Below are 15874 nucleotides of genomic sequence, written 5' to 3' on the forward strand. Positions count from 1 at the left end.
CAACAGAAATTATTTTTGAAAGTTTTTTCCATGATACTTCAAGGAAAAGCATACTGCTTAGAATTTATTCATAATAAAGATGGCCATATGTTTCACAAAGTAATTCTAGACAAAAACATAATGAGTAAGACTCTCGCAGAATGCTGGGTATAGTACAGCTCTTTCAGATTCTACTTGTTTGTGAACTAAATCCGTTTTGAAACAATTTTTCAAAACATCACATACAACCCTGAAGCACATACAAAAAATGGCATTCTCGACTGTCATCTCTGCCTGTGTTGATTTTCACTTATTTTTCTCCAGATGAATACGTCTGAATCTGGGCTCCCCAAGGCAATAATGCCATTCACACCTAAGTCACTTCCCATACTCAGGATTTTCCCATAAACTGTGGTTAACCAGACTGTTAACTACCCCAAATTATCAGACAAAATAACAGCCCAAATTTCATTATGCACTTCTATATTTGTAATTTAGGCCAACAAGTCAGGGCATAAATTATTACTTATTATTCATTTATATAAGAAGGTTTTTTCCCCCTTCTCATTTCCCTATCAGATAGCTATCTTTTCTTAAATATACAGAAGAATGTTAAAAGATCTCCACAGCTTGATGTTTTAAAAAGAAAAGATGACACTAGGGATATAGATTTTTTCTGGTTTTCAAAATGCATTGTCATCAATACTTCACATAAATGGTGGCAGTATTTTGTTCTTCCCTCCATTCTCCCAAAGCCGAGACAAACTTTATTTCTTAAATTGAAAAGGTAGGTCTATCTGCATTTACCTCAAGTATTTTATCTCCAGTTTTTAAAGCCCTCGTTCTTCCTGCTGGGCTGTCTTCCAAAACTTGTTTGATAAAGATCCCTTTAAGTTCCTCTCCATTCTTCAGGCGCTTTATGACGGTTTGTCCACCAACAATACTGATTCCAAGAGACACGTGTGGGTCTCTGAAGATCTCAACACTGAAAAAATATGCACAGAAGTCTAACAGCTTGAAACAGTTTCTTAAGCTACTAAATGCAAAGCGTTAAATAAATGTAAGCTTTTGGTCTTTCAATTCTGTTTAATAGAGCAAAGGGATGAAGCCAGAAGCCTAAGAATGCTCTCAGCAGAGGTGGCTTTTTACCCTCAAGTAGTCTTCACCCCACAAAAAGAAAAAAAACTGTTGCCAGTCCATGCCCACTGTGCTTCCAATAGGCTTTCAGTTTAAAGAAAGTCAGGGTAAAACAGTCAGGTCTTCAAATGAACAAACTCAGCCTCCTTCAGTTTAAGGAAATTGACTGGAAATGGCAAAAACTGCAAGTGATATGCTAAACAAATGATAAAATAAACAAACAAAGTTTCATGCAACTTTCTGAACACTGGCTTCTATTATTTGCATATTCATCAGCTAAAGCAGAATTTGTTTAATACTGTACTTAGGACCATAAAGTCAATTTACCTAAAAATGTTAACAATACAATGAGAACGTGGTAAGAGCTGGATGACAATTCAGATTATGCCTCAAAGTTTAGCAGAGAACCCATGGAAAAGGAAACAGCAGCATTATGCACATGTTCACACCTAGTAGGTACTGAATGAACATGAATTTGCAGAACATCCACAATATAAACCCACCAAGATTTCCCAAGTCAGCTCTATAAATAGAAGGTATAATTCTGTTGAACATCTGTTAAAAATCCACTGTTATCTATGAAAGCCCAAGGTACACAAGTACCCTGAGTTACTGAGAGAAGAGGGAAGAGAAAGAAAAAAAACATGAGAAATAATCAGGCTCAGAAATAAAGACATAAGGTAAATGGGGAAAAATAATGTAAACATATCAACATACGTCCGTGGTGGTCCCCAGTGGCTGAAGTTTGGAGTTTCTTCTCCTTCTCCTTCTTCTCTCTCAGGCAGTTCACTAATTGGGGGAAGAGGGAATAAAAAAAAAAAAAAGTATCAACTATGCCAGGTCACAATTCCTTGCATATTTTGTATCTGGCAGTGTGACAGCAACGCCTTTTCAGAGTGTCCAGTTTAAATCAAATGTGCACAGTCAACAGACTAGACAGGAATTTTTGTATTTAGGTTTAAATGTACTTCAGGAATGCACCAGAAATAAACATGATGGGCAGGCCAAATTTATTAGCTGTTCTGTGATATACACATTTCCACTGCTGTACCTTATTCTGAATGGCTATTTAGGCAGTTAACATTTACTTTCTGATTAATATGCTGTGATACTTACAGAAGGATATAAACATGATAAAGCCAGTCTAGCTTACCAGAAATCTTAGTGTGATGCAACTGAGAGAACAGATCCTGGGCGTTCCATTAAGCACCCCAGAACAGGGTATAATTAAACTTTTATACTACATATGACTCATCTCTTCATGGCAGAGGAATGGGAGTATCAAATTGCATGTCCTCGCAGAAAGGTTGAAACAATCCATGCTTGCACTTATTTTTGGTAGACCTGAGTGTTGTCCTGTAGACCCACTCACCCAAAACTAGTGGGGGAAGCAGGGGACAATTTAAAGGTGTGGCAACTGTCTGTGACCAGTGCCAGCTCAAGGCTTCCCAGCAGCACTGGCAAGATTAAACCTTTCCAGCACAGGCCTGATGGTCATAGCTGAACTGCTCTTCCCTAAAGAAGAGAGGAAAAGAAAAAGCAAGAGGATGGAGATATGGCAAGGAACTAAAGGGAAACTCTTTAAGAAGTAAAGACCAATGCTGCTAGTGCAAGCTACATCCCTCTCCTCCAAGTCACATCTGTTCTGGCTTCTCCTTTCTGTGGGTTAGGTGGCCCAGTACTCAGGAAGAAACACGGGAAGTAAGAATTCAGCAAGGTTGTAAGTCACAGAACTGGCCCCTACCAAAGTACATGTCATAGCAGCACAAAGATTTCAACAATTGGTCAATTAAGCAAAGAAGGAAAAAAGTTATGAGTATTAAGTGAAAATCATCTGAAAACAGAAGTGTTTCTCCATACCTGTATGATGCTCTTCTAGGCTGAGCTACTGTGGTAACTCTCCCAGATTGCTGGTTGCTGGAAAAAACGAAATCCTCCCCTTTTAGTTCTTCCTTTTCAATATCTTCTAGGTCAACGGCAAGCTCAGTTACTTTAGAGTCGACCCAAAGCGTCGTACCTGAAGAAGTAAAGGTGTAGATGTAAACTTTTGCTTCCTCTGTCTCTACATCTTCTTGTCACCTTCAGAAATAAACTCCTTAGCTCACCATGTTCCAAATGTGGATGGTCCGTGATGATCGAGACTCAGTGATACAGGACACAACACAGAACATTTATTTTGAAGGAAGTTTTAACCACACTAAACTCTTTTTTATAGCAGCTGGCTTCTGATGTGCCTTCTGTAAGGCAATAACAGGAAATGCCAGATCTTTGTGGAACTGAGACATGCTTAGGTACAACTTATGTGACAGATGTTTCTTACAAAAACACGATTAGGAATAGTGAACCCATCCTTCATGCAGGGAGAGCACTGCAAAGCCCTGCTCCAGCACGGATGACTGATGTCAATTTGGTGCCATAAATATCAACATTAATTAAACCACCAGAGCTCCTTGCCAGAGTCATTAGTCTGCCATTGTGGTTAACACAGCTCCTGCTGTATATGATGCAGGTGACAAAGGAAGGAAAGTACCTCCTTTCACCCAGTGAGTGCTTTCTCAGGCAGGCTGATAAATTAGTTTGCTGTTGACACACCAAATCCTAACCACTGATTGGGGGGGGTGAGGGAGAAAAGAAAATTAATTTGGCCTTGAAGAGGTACCTCAAATCATACATAATGATGTAATGAAACAGGAGCAATCCAGAATAAATCTGAAGAAAATGCTTGCTGAAATTTTCACCCCAAAAAATCACTTAATTCATTTCAGTGCATCCATTACCACTCAGATTTCCTGAGTTCCTCACTGCTGCTCTGCGGCAGCCTGGAGAAGGTAACAGTTTGGCCAGCAAGAGTCTGGAGAACACACGTAAACCCGATAGGGGAAAATCCTCACATGTAGGGTTGTCCACCTCACTCATTTGAGACGCAGTATGGAGACTGGAAAGGCATATTTTCATGTCCATTCCAACGCACATGAAGCCATCAGAAAAAAATAGACCAGACTCACAGTTTGTTGGGCTGTTGGGAAACTAAAAAGGTTGCTACAGCTTCTCATACTGCAAACAGGCCCACGAGCTGCTCCAGAAAAATCTCCCCCAAAGAGCAGGCTCCATTGAACTACAAACTATATTCAGAGCTGTTGCTGAGTACAAGGTCTCCAGCCATCTGACAAGGGGAAACTTTGCTCCTGAGTACAGATTACAAAACCAAGATGCAATCATGTACCATAGAGTTCATTTGCATGTGCTGGTTGTGGCAAAGTTACCTCTGAAGCCTGCCACATCTATCATTATTATTATTGTTAGGTGTGAAGATCCATAGAATCAGCAGTCAACAGTAACTGAGACAAATTCCTGACAGAAATTACATGCGTAAACAAAATAGCTCAAGCTTGGAGTCCTCCTGGGGATGTAGCTAGACAGAGGAAAGTGATTCTTTGCAGACAGGACAAAGCTGCAGCCACTTTCAATATTACTTGTGACAACTGTAGGTAAACATTTGAAGAAGCAGCAAGAAAACGAAGCTGCAGCCTATTAAAAGCCAGACTGCCTTGAGCCTGCAGAGCTCTTCATTTGAATATTTTATCATTTGAAAGACTAAAAACAAGTTTGTGCTTTGGTATAAAAGTTAAATTTCTAAACACAAAATTACAACAAATAAAAAAACTTTTTACGAACCTAAATCCATCTGTTTTTCTGTTCCTGACTGGGTAGCTTCAGTATCCAATCTGCCTTTTTGATAGCTGCTGTGTGCTGTAGTTCCAGAAGACAGCGAACTTACGCTAGCATTTTCTTCGTACTTCACAGAGGAGAAAAAAGTAATTAAAGTTAGAAAGCAATAGCAGCAACTTATATGGAGATATTTAACGTGAGCATTGATTTTACAGCAAACGTTCACATTTCCTCAACTACATTCATATTTCCTTATTCAGATATCTACGAAATACTACCATTCATCTAGGCACTATATTAAGGAAAGGTAGGAAAAACATGTTACGCTATTGTAATATAAGCAATTGCTTCTTTCTACCTGCCTGCAATCCAGGCTGGAAGTTGTTTACTTCTTGTTTGTTTGTTGTTTTTAGTGACAAATGTATAGACCGAACATTGTGCACTGTGGTATAAAACTGCCAGTAGAAGCTACAAAGTTAGCCTGTTTATGTACATAGCACATAAGAAGACAGTCAGAAGTGCTCTGTTGCTGTGATATTAAATCCTTTTCCACTTTAGTTTTTTTCCTATAACAGCATAGAGCTTAGAAGCTGGCGCACGGAAGACTGAGGTTATCACTTTTTTCATTAGCGAGTGAATGAACGACAACTCGGAAAAGATATCCTCAAGAATACTTGAAGTAGTCTTATGAGTTTTGCAATTTATCCAAAACTTTGACTCCTTCTACTCCTTTATCTACCAGAAGTAGATATAAAAGGTATCTTTTTACCATTGCTTCTGCCATATCATTTTTCACTCAACTCCATTACTATCTAGCTCAAAGAACTGATTGGGTCTACAACTAATGAGGAAAAGATGGAGTTCCTTTCACTGACATCGCTGCTGAAGAGCCTGGCCTACTAAAACCATAACCTGACTCCAGCTGTTACTGAAATGCATCAAATTAGCAGAGCTTACAGAAAAGAAGTGAGCCCAGGTGTCAGAGATGGGAAAGAAGACCCAAATAGGATGCCTGCAAATAGGCTAACCAGAGCGTGTGCCTCATTCAAGCAGTCATGTACAGACACAATGTACAGACACTGAGGAACACAACAGAAGCTTCCACGGTACACAAAATGATAGATGGCGTCTACTAGAGGTACCCAGATCTCATCTAGTAATTAGAACACAAGACAGGCTCCTTGCAGAGTTCAGATCTGGAATTTTCCTTGAGGTGTACAGGCCTCGCAGTCAGGGCACAGCACCGAGCCCCGCACAGCACTACTCACCATTTGCTCCTTACTGAATGGGTATTCCAGGGACTGCTCTGGACTTAAGTTAACACTAGATCTGAAGTCTTGTGGTTTAGCTGTCTCAAGTTTCTCAGCCCATTGTTCTGTACTGAGGTTCTTCCCTGAGCCTGCTTCCTGCTGATGCGATGCATTGTATTTTAGGAAGTCTAAATGATCTTCATACACATCGTCCACCAACATCTCCCGTTCCTCATCCACGTCCTCTGTTCTGGGTTTCCAAAATTCACGCATCTCCCAGGACTCCTTCTCGTACTCATTGTCATTTTTAGAAAGCTGGAATGACCTTCCCAAGTCCAAAATCGGTTCATCAACAGCTTCTTCTTTAAAAGGTGTTTCATCTCTGAAGCCCTGCATAAAACATTACAGGAATATAGATTTTTACATTACGTTTCTTGCTAACTCTTTTAAAGCTGTTTTATGTTAGAACCATATGAAAATTACATCCTGATTTTTAAAGTGAAAATCTTCCACCTTATGCATTTTTTCTCAAAGAAAATGCACTCTCTGACTTATGATTTTAATAGCAAAAGTAGGCATTGCAATTTCCTTTAAATATAACGAAATGTAAGTTGGACAGCTCAGATATTGCTGCAGCAATATCAATCAGCCAACCAATCTAGACTCAAGTTAGGGAATGAGGATTATTAAATTTTACTAAAAACTCCAGGAAAAAGCACACAAATCCAGCTAAAGTGTCTTTGTGGCTCGAATTATTGTCATCGCTCTGTGGATGCACACATATTTCTTACAAAACCACCGCAGCAGTTAAATACAAGAAGAGCCTGATAGTTAGCTGATGAGGACAGATGACCATATACTCGAAGAAAAAAAAAAAGACACTCTAATAAGTAATTTGCTGTTTAAAACAGTAGAGAACTGTTTTCTGAGTTCAAACCATAGAGCAAGGTGCAACAAAACCAAAACCAAAACCAAAGCCTCAGACACTGCCAGAAAGTGCTCATAATTCAAGTGAGAGTCAGGAAAGGAAGGAAGAAACAGACAAGAGCGAAAGGAACCAACACAGTAATGCTAGCTGGCACAATTGCAACACAATAGTAGTCTAAAAATTACTCCGTATTCATAGGCATTAAGTGTTCCTTTTTGCCCTGTGTACCTTGATCTCACTAAATACCCGATCTGAAGAGATTCTGATTCTCTTCAACATTACTTCTTTTTCTTTTACTTCCACAGCATCGTTCTCCGAACGCTGTGGTCTTGCAAGAGGCACCAACTTCCAACATAATATAAAAGTTGACTTTGCTCAGAAATGAGACAGCAATTTGTATTGCCATCTCCTGATACAGCACACACACTGCTGCACTGCAGTACCAGGCTCCACCAACCGAACAGGGAATCTTGCTAGCATAATTGTAAAGTCTACTGTTGGAGTGTGTAAAATGTTTAAGATTTTTGTTTTGAGTCAGCTTCGTTGGCACTATGCTAGAACGTCAGAGCACAAGACATCATGGCACACCACTCTTGACTCTCACACGAGCAGATAAGATAATAAATGGATGGCATTGTTGGGTTGGCCAAGATAAATGGATGACATCTCCATGCTACCACTGATTCTGTCATACATAAAGTAAAACCAAACACTAGCAAATACCCCTGTTTGTATTTTGTACAAGTTGATTATTACAGTGCCTATAATCAACAGGACTGAGATGCAATACTCTATGTAAGGATGCTTAATAACGTTAGCTTGATTTGGGAAGTAGGGAAACAATCTGAGCTGGCCCAGGACTCATTGCTGTGCCAGGAACCCTTCCTATGCACCTCGTAAACAATAAATGCCATTTTGCCTCATGAATATCAGTAACATGTCCAAGATAATTTCTACACAGTACATCTACACCTACCCCATAATAGTGCTCCTTTTGATGGTCCTAATACATAATTTCAGCATTAAAGATAGGTTTGTGTTCACAGAGAGGTAGACAGGTTTAACAGTATGAAAACCTAGAATTTCTAGAAGTCTAAAAAGAATGCATAGAAAGAATGCATTTAACATTGTAAATTAATTCACGTTTGTGGAGCATTTGAAAACAAACAACAAAATCTCTCTCACTCTCTACAAGTCAGTACTGCAATACAATTGCCTATGACTGTGGGATCTGAGTTTCTCTTGCTGTATTTAGTGCTTCATCCTCCTGCAATCAAGTTATTTCTCAGAAAAAGAATTAAATCTGAAAAAGAGACTAAAGAAATTACTCAAGACCACACAGGAAGTCTATGAAGGAGAGATTTCCAGCTTGCCTTGTACAGCAGACTAATTCTTTGTTTTGCTTCATAATCATACAAAATGTTCCATCCCGTACCTTACGTTCCCAACAAAGCGGAACCAACTACTTATGACTACCAGTAATATACCATTCCTCTTTCATATCCAAGGTATCCCAAGGTATTTTAATCAGAGAGTAAATTTGATAGGGCAGTCCAGGAACTGCACTGGTAAGTACAATGCATATGCCTGGTGTTCGCAGTACAGTTAGGATACAGTTAGCTCTTAGAATCTATAGGGATACTAACCCAAAGCATATCCAATACTGAAATCTATGATCTTATCTGAAGGGCACGCTGTCTTCTGACTTTAAAACATTATTTCCTGTCCTATAAACTTCAGCTGAACCAAAAGAATAACCAGATACCTGTGGTGCTTCAAGTATTATTGAGAAATTATCTGTTGGCTCTGGAGATCCAAGGCTGGGTTTAACGCTTCTGGTATCGACATCATGCATGTTCTGTTCCTCTTTGTTTTCTCCCTAAGAAAGGTGATCAAAACAGTATGTCAGAAAAATGAAACAAAGAACTAAAAGCTCACATTTTTCAAACAAAAGGGAAGAAGGAAAAACAGCTATTAGGAAAGAGGGTGAAAAAAAGTTACAGAATGATAAAAAGGAAAGTCACCACTGGAGAAGACAGAATAAAAGCTGTTCTTTTCAAGATATTAGTGTATGTACTGTTAAAAAAATGCAGAGGAAAGACAGACAAAAACAATGACATAGCACTTTTTTTTTTTTTAATAAAAGGAAAGAATTTATTTAATAGCCATCCTACATTCTTATTTTCCCCCCCTCTGCTATCAGTTTGAGCTGCAAGCGCTTTCTATTGGATTGTGCTTTACTTTAATTAATTTTACCTGCTTGCCCTTGATCAACAACACTGCAGTGTTCACAAGTAAACTACTGCCTATTCCAAAGCCCTGATTCCAGAAAAAAGGAAATTCTACTTGAATTTACAGTCTGGACTTCAAACAGATTAAATTTCTTTGATGCGACTGGAGCTCAAGCAAGGACTTAGCAGTGTCTCAGAGTGAAATGGACTTCAGCACATATTTAATTAATTTGTCAAATTGCTTGAACCACATTACACCTACACATAAGGCCAGTTCACACCCAAGTTTGCCCTTCTGATTCCATTTGGATGGTCTTTCAATCAGAGTTTGAGAATACCAGTTTTCTCATCAGGCCTTTAAGCCTTAGAGCTGCCCATTTGCCAGCTACTCAACACATATCCGAGGTGCACACACGGCAAATTAGCAGCTTTCCACATGCATATGGATTTCTCCCCCAAAATACAGCAACCTGATCTACATGTCACAGAATGAGACAGAAAAAAAATGCAGTCCTTACCACCAAAGGTTTGCAGATTCCAAGAGAAACTCTTCCTGGGGGTACAGATTTCAATACTTCCACTGCCTCTGCCAAAGTTGCGCTGTCCAAATATTTCTCATTGACAAAGACCAAACGGTCCCCTGGTAAAAGCTCACCAGCACGTTCAGCTACTCCACCTGCCACCAAAGAGCTGATCACAATGGCTGTTCTTGTTGGATCTAAGGGATCCTGAAAAAAAAAAATCCCCAGAAAGGCAATGGTTATTCTGAATAGATAAAGAGCAGTTAAGCACGTTCCTCATCTTATTCTACTCAACAGAAATTTGCTAAGACATTAAAAAGGATTGTCCACTAATAGTCATGGCTTGCAGATTGCAAAAAGAAAGGTTTGCAGTAGGGAGATATTCTGTCACTTGCCTAATCCATTAAGAAATTTTTAATTCTAAAGCTGACTGATGCCCTGCCTGCCCTCTTCTAACATACGGCGAAACAGCCAGGCCAACCTGCAAATAGAAAAACAACACTGGCACTCTTCCACAGCCCTCCATCCAGCCTGCTATGCGCTAGCGTTACATAAAATAACCATTCTGCTTGCTATTCGACAGCTTCATAGCAGCAAAAATGGTTTTAAAAATCACTACAAGATTAGAAACTTTATTTAAAATATTAATTTATTAAATTTAAGAATTAAAACCACAACATACACGAATCAGCACTATACATTCACTGAACTACTGCAGTACTGGTGCTTTGTGAAATCTGCAGGACAATTTACAGAAATTTTCTCCACTCATGAAGCTTCCTTAAGAAAGAGGAGAGGATCAGCACCAGAAAAGCAACTAAGCTCATTACTGAGGACACAAAGCACTGCAGTGATGAAGACAGAGAAATATGAAGTAGACAACATCATATACATTGGAGAGACCAAACTGTTGAAAAGATAGTCACTTCATCACATTTTTTTTTCCAGTATTCACCTTTGCATTGTTAATTCTATCATAATTATGTCATTTCTATCACACATCCAGCTGTTTAAAAATTCATCCTCCATCCAATGAAACAATCAAAAATTATTACAATATGGCAGAAAGACACTCAGAAGTCTTTTTTTTTTTTTTTTTTTTTTTTAAGATTAGAAATCCTCTTTCTCCTCCCCCTGAGTGCTCACAAAGTTCAGAAACGTTCCTTGTACGCACTGTGTCTTCAAAAATATAACCACGTACTATTATTCCCTCAGGACCTGCATAGTATTCAGGGCATGGGAGGGACCAAACACTGCAGAATCCCAATCAGAAAGACCACCATGAATTCACACCTCAGTGTTAATTTGAAAACAGGAATGCTTTTTTTCACTCCTTATTTTTATACAACCATACACCGCTTTCCAAGAGAACTTTTTTTTTTTAAGGTATGTACAAACATATGAGGCAATGAACATAATATCTGCAAAGTGGCTGAAATCAGAGGAATGAAGTTAGAGTTCAGCAGGAAGAGCCACGCTGAGGCTGAATTCAAGTAATACGTGCTAGTAATACTTCTCTGCTGTTCTACTGCTTAACCCCATCATTTTATAAACTTCACAAACACTGGGTGTCAGCATCGTAGGGAAGAGGCTTCCTTACCAGCATCATACCCCGCAAACCAAGCCTAGGAACTTCCCTCTGCTGTTCTGCCCGCTGAACAAGTGCCAGTTTGCTCGGCTGTCCCACAGGTTGTACCCTGTACAACGCAGGGTGGAAAGGATTTCATGTGTTTCAAACGCCAAGCTATTCACATTGTGTACACTTCAGGAATTACCAGAAGGCAAAAAGTAAACCCCAACAAATGCACAAAGTCCGGAAATGTACAAAAGGATTCCAAGAAGTAAAAACAATACGAAAGTTTGCTTTAAAAGATCTGAATTTTGAAAATGTAAAGTTACTGCTGCCCTTTGTGTCCAGAGGCAGCTTTGCCTGGCCTTACCAAGAAACCCATGTGCCCAACCACTCTGAAGACGGCTGAGCACAGAAGAAATGCTCCATTTGACACAGACTCTTGAGAGGTTTTCCATTTTTGTTTTTGCTCCAATGCGTAAATAACCTTTTGGACTTCTTTGCAAAACCAGGATCACGTTAGGACAGCCGTTTTGAAGCGAGGAGGGCACCGCTTGCACTAGGAAGGCTTTGCTGATAGAGCCAAACCAGCAAGTTTCCTTATCATTGGCTCATCTTGCCATGGCAAGCAAGGTTTATGCTGGCTCCCTAAATGGGTGAACGCTCTCTCAGCAAAGCTGCACCTTTGCTGACACAACAGCTTTCCTCCTATGACTTTCGCTGCCTTGGCTATATTGATTAAAAAAACCTGAACAAAACAAAACCAGCACTCATCCTTACTGATGCAGATAAGCTGACAAAGGTTTGCAAGCGAATGGCTGGCCCGGTAATTATGGCACTGGCTGAGAACGTAGAGAACCAGGCTCAAATCCCTGCTCTACCTGATCCAAAGCTTCTCTCCTTTTGGTTCCAGATAGAACCGCTGAAGTAGGACACGGGAATCCCACCATTAGCTTCTCCTAAGGGGTGAGCCACCCCTTTTCTGATGACAAACAGTCCTGTTTCAATGCAAGTTTTCACCGAAATCAAAATATTTTGGCATCAATAAATCAGCTTGTGTTGGTAAGATTTAGTCTAGCTGTAAAAGTAACCAGCTGTAGTCCTGATGCTAACAAGGAGAAGTAAGAGTTCCTGCAAGCACACGCAGCTGCACAGTAAAGGGCTGAGAGCAGCAGGGTGAGCAGCACCACCGTGCAACATCTCATGCAGAGCCTAAGTCAGGTGTCAGAACTGCTTCAAAAAAAAAGCAGCAAAAGAAATCTGCTCAAGAAAGGGAACTGTATCAAAACCCATTGATCAGGCAAATACAAAACAAAGGTTATAATTTCACTGCTGGTTTCAAGCAGAGGGAGCTATTGTACAGGAAGAGAAGAGCAATACAGGCTGCACGGTGACGGGGTTAAGCCTGTAATGCGGGCAGTGCTGGAACAGCCCCACATGTTCGTTACCAGCTCCATGAATCAAAACGTGACCGCCGGGAGGGATGCAACAAAAGCCCCATGTGAAGACAGAGACCTACCGAATTTCAAGGTGTAATCACCGACACGTATCTCTGTAACTTAACGAGAGGGTGACTGCCACTGTGGGTCGCACCGTGCTTTTCTTACCAAAACAAAAGCAGCAATGGTTTTTGGGAACCTTGCCTTACAGTTCAAACTCGAACGCACCCTAAGGAACACCACCTGCTAAAACAAGACAGCAGCCGTTAAATTCGCATTCACATCTTGTAAACAGTGAGTACAACTGGACAAGCAGTGCTAGCAGCCAGCTGAAAACCAGATTCTCGCTTTCTGTACAAAGTGCAAGAGACAACTTCCCCCCGGAGTGCCCTGACGGGCTTTGGGGCCACCTCCACAGTAAGAGACCCGCCAGAGCCATTCGAGGTCACTGAATGATGCTGACTGGGACTGCACGCGCCTACCCTGAGGCTCCTAATTCATTTCACTTGCCTTCTGTTAAGCCAGATAATCGTGATTTTTAGTCACTAGCAGTTGAGGTCTGCGTTTCAGTCTGCTTTACAGCAAAGAGTCCATTTACTTGGATGCAGTTTCCAGGCTGGGAAGAAACCCCGTCCCCAAGCCCAGCGCCGAGATGTTGCAGTAAGGGCACTCTGCTGGGATACAGCGGGGACTCCAGGTGGATAGCTGAAGCAGTTGTTATCTTCCCACAAAAGCCTGTGTTACAGCAAGGAGGGAGTGTTAAGTGTGTCCTCTTAAAATCGGCCTGAAATGGGGCTGGTACCTTTATCAAAGAACTTGTAACCTCAGCGTACTGCACAAAGGAACCCTCCGTGAACAACAAGGAGAAGGAATCGCACTGGAAAGTAAGGCTGTCCGAAAAACTCCTCACTCACAAGGCACTGATACAAATTCAAAAGAAAAAAAAAAAAAAAAAGGATTACACATAAAAAAACCTGCGACTTGTATGAATAATGAAAGCTGACCACTGCTGTGCAGCAGCAGCAGCCCGGGATGCCGGCCTCCAGGTTACCCTTGGAGAAGGCAGCACGTTGTGGCTGTTGTCTTTCCCTTTGTGCTCGAGCCAGCCACGGAGTATATGAACTTGTTCGAAATAGTCACAATTTATTCACACTTAGCACACCGTATATTTAACTGCACTCAACCAGAGTTTTTTTCCCTTCCCCCCTACCGCTCCTCATCAAAATCCACCAATGTTTCCTGGAGGCCAGGTGTCAAATTTTTCTCCTCCTTTTCAGAGCCTCATTTGTTCTGGCTTCATTTAGCAGCGCAAAGAGTCAGGCAGGGGCCACTGCAGTTGCTGCCTCTGGGATCCCCGTGTTTGGAGCAGTACGAAGTCTCTTAAAAACCTGAGATGTGCTAAAACGTTAGGAGTCCCAGGGGCACGGAGTTAACAGAGTCCTACGTGCACTGCTGCTGGTGCGTAACCCCGCTGCGGCTCCAAGTCCGGGTCCCACCGGTGACGCTCGCCGCCAGCACCCAGCATCCATGCTCCGTGAGCTGTCCGTAGGACACAAGTCTGGAAATACAACCAGCATGGATTACCTCTGTCACATCGGAAAATTAAGATGATTTCAATCTCTGACAGCAGAGGTTTCTGCAGCAGCCCCCAGAGGGCACTGCAGGCCGAGGGCGCCCACCCCGAGCACCCAGCCAGGAGCAGGGCGCCGGGGGCTGGCGGTGCCGCGACTCGGCTGGATGTAAGCAGCTACCACATTTTCTGGGGTTTTGTTTGTGTTTTTCTTCTTTAAAGGCTCATATGAAAATGTAAGACAAAGCCGCGGGTGACTGACATTTACTGCACAAAGTCACTCTCACTCACTCGCAGGCTATATTAGTTTTGGCACCGTGCAAGATCTAAATTCAGCTCGCCTGACTTCCTAGAATATTTTAGCTTTCTTCAAGCAACAAACTGCCTGCTGCCACACAAACACTCCTCTGAAAACACACATCAAAAATAGCATGGCAAAGAATCCCAAAAGAAACAGTTTGAAACTTTTTTTCCCTGTACCAATTTTGATTTATCTGAACAATTTTACAAGTGCCAATTTGTATACTGCAGGTTTCGGCGAGAGAGCCAAAACAAACACATGTTAGAGCTCAGAGGTCAGAGCAACCCAGCTTCATTACATTTTGCATGGGACCACTTCCAGGTCTAACATACATATACATATTTAAAACTCTCCAGTCTGCACTCGAGTACGAGAGCAGACTGGAAGACTCCGCGCACAGCACTGCAGCAAGCTGCGCGAGGAGTGCACAGACAGCAACAGCTACGAGGGCCAGACGAGCGCCTGCGATGTTCATCTTACTGTCAGGTAGAAGGAAGTGCATGAAACCATTTACCTGTACGCTCAGGGTAATGGAACTATTCCCAGTAGTCATCCCGGCCCTCATTTTGCCAAGTGCCACTCGCTGCACTGCAGGACCCCCTCCACAAACGTACCGGCAGCCAGCTGGGTGCAGGAGTCCAGAACCAACCTGCACCTTTCTCCAAGCCCTTAAATACTTCCATACTGGAACAGAGAAGAGGTGGAACCAGGTCTGAGTGAGCCCCAATCCCCTCCTTAACATGGCCTCAATTTAGGCTTGAGACCCACAGTTCAAACCTTCTGCTCATTCACTTCTGCAGATTTACAGGAGTTGGTCTTCAGAACTGCCAAAGGTACTCAAAGCCTAAAAAACCCCAAACCATCCCTGAGTAAGTGCCCAGCGAGTTTTTGTTACACCCACCGTGCTTCACACCGCAGCCAACCACCAGGGAATTCAAGATACCATGGGCAAGCACGCTGAAACACCAAGTGTTTAAGACTTGTTTCTCCTGCTTCCACTCACATGAGACTGAAGCGAGCAGGACTGCAGAAGGCTGAACTTTGTTGTGTTGTAAGGCAAAGCACTGGAAATAAAACGTAAGTGTTTATCGATCTGCAGAGAGGGAATAAGGCAAAGCATTGCAGAAGCTCTAGGGGACAGCCAGCATTAATCAAAACCTCCGTTGTGGGAAGTGTCAGCAAAGAAGCAGGAATCCACAGACGGGGAAAAAACAAAAAGCGAATCAGAGCCACACCCAAAGGAGAAGAGAGAACGGGAAAATAGGAGGAGGTGGCTTCA

At 41.7% G+C, this 15874-nt stretch overlaps 1 protein-coding gene across 9 annotated transcripts in view; it reads right to left on the bottom strand.

The window, feature by feature from the left end:
• PATJ (PATJ crumbs cell polarity complex component) overlaps window positions 1–15874 on the bottom strand; it is a 145984-nt gene that overhangs the window by 86347 nt on the left and 43763 nt on the right. For all 9 annotated transcript variants that reach the window (XM_068690720.1, XM_068690726.1, XM_068690728.1 and 6 more), the window contains 7 exons: window positions 9713–9922; window positions 8729–8842; window positions 6054–6425; window positions 4792–4912; window positions 2977–3133; window positions 1834–1905; window positions 787–964 (listed from right to left, as the gene is read on the bottom strand). In XM_068690720.1, coding sequence (XP_068546821.1) covers window positions 787–964; window positions 1834–1905; window positions 2977–3133; window positions 4792–4912; window positions 6054–6425; window positions 8729–8842; window positions 9713–9922 — 1224 coding nt within the window. The remainder of the gene's footprint in view (window positions 1–786; window positions 965–1833; window positions 1906–2976; window positions 3134–4791; window positions 4913–6053; window positions 6426–8728; window positions 8843–9712; window positions 9923–15874) is intronic.

Source organism: Anas acuta, chromosome 8, assembly GCF_963932015.1.
Source record: "Anas acuta chromosome 8, bAnaAcu1.1, whole genome shotgun sequence".
NCBI lineage: Eukaryota > Metazoa > Chordata > Aves > Anseriformes > Anatidae > Anas > Anas acuta.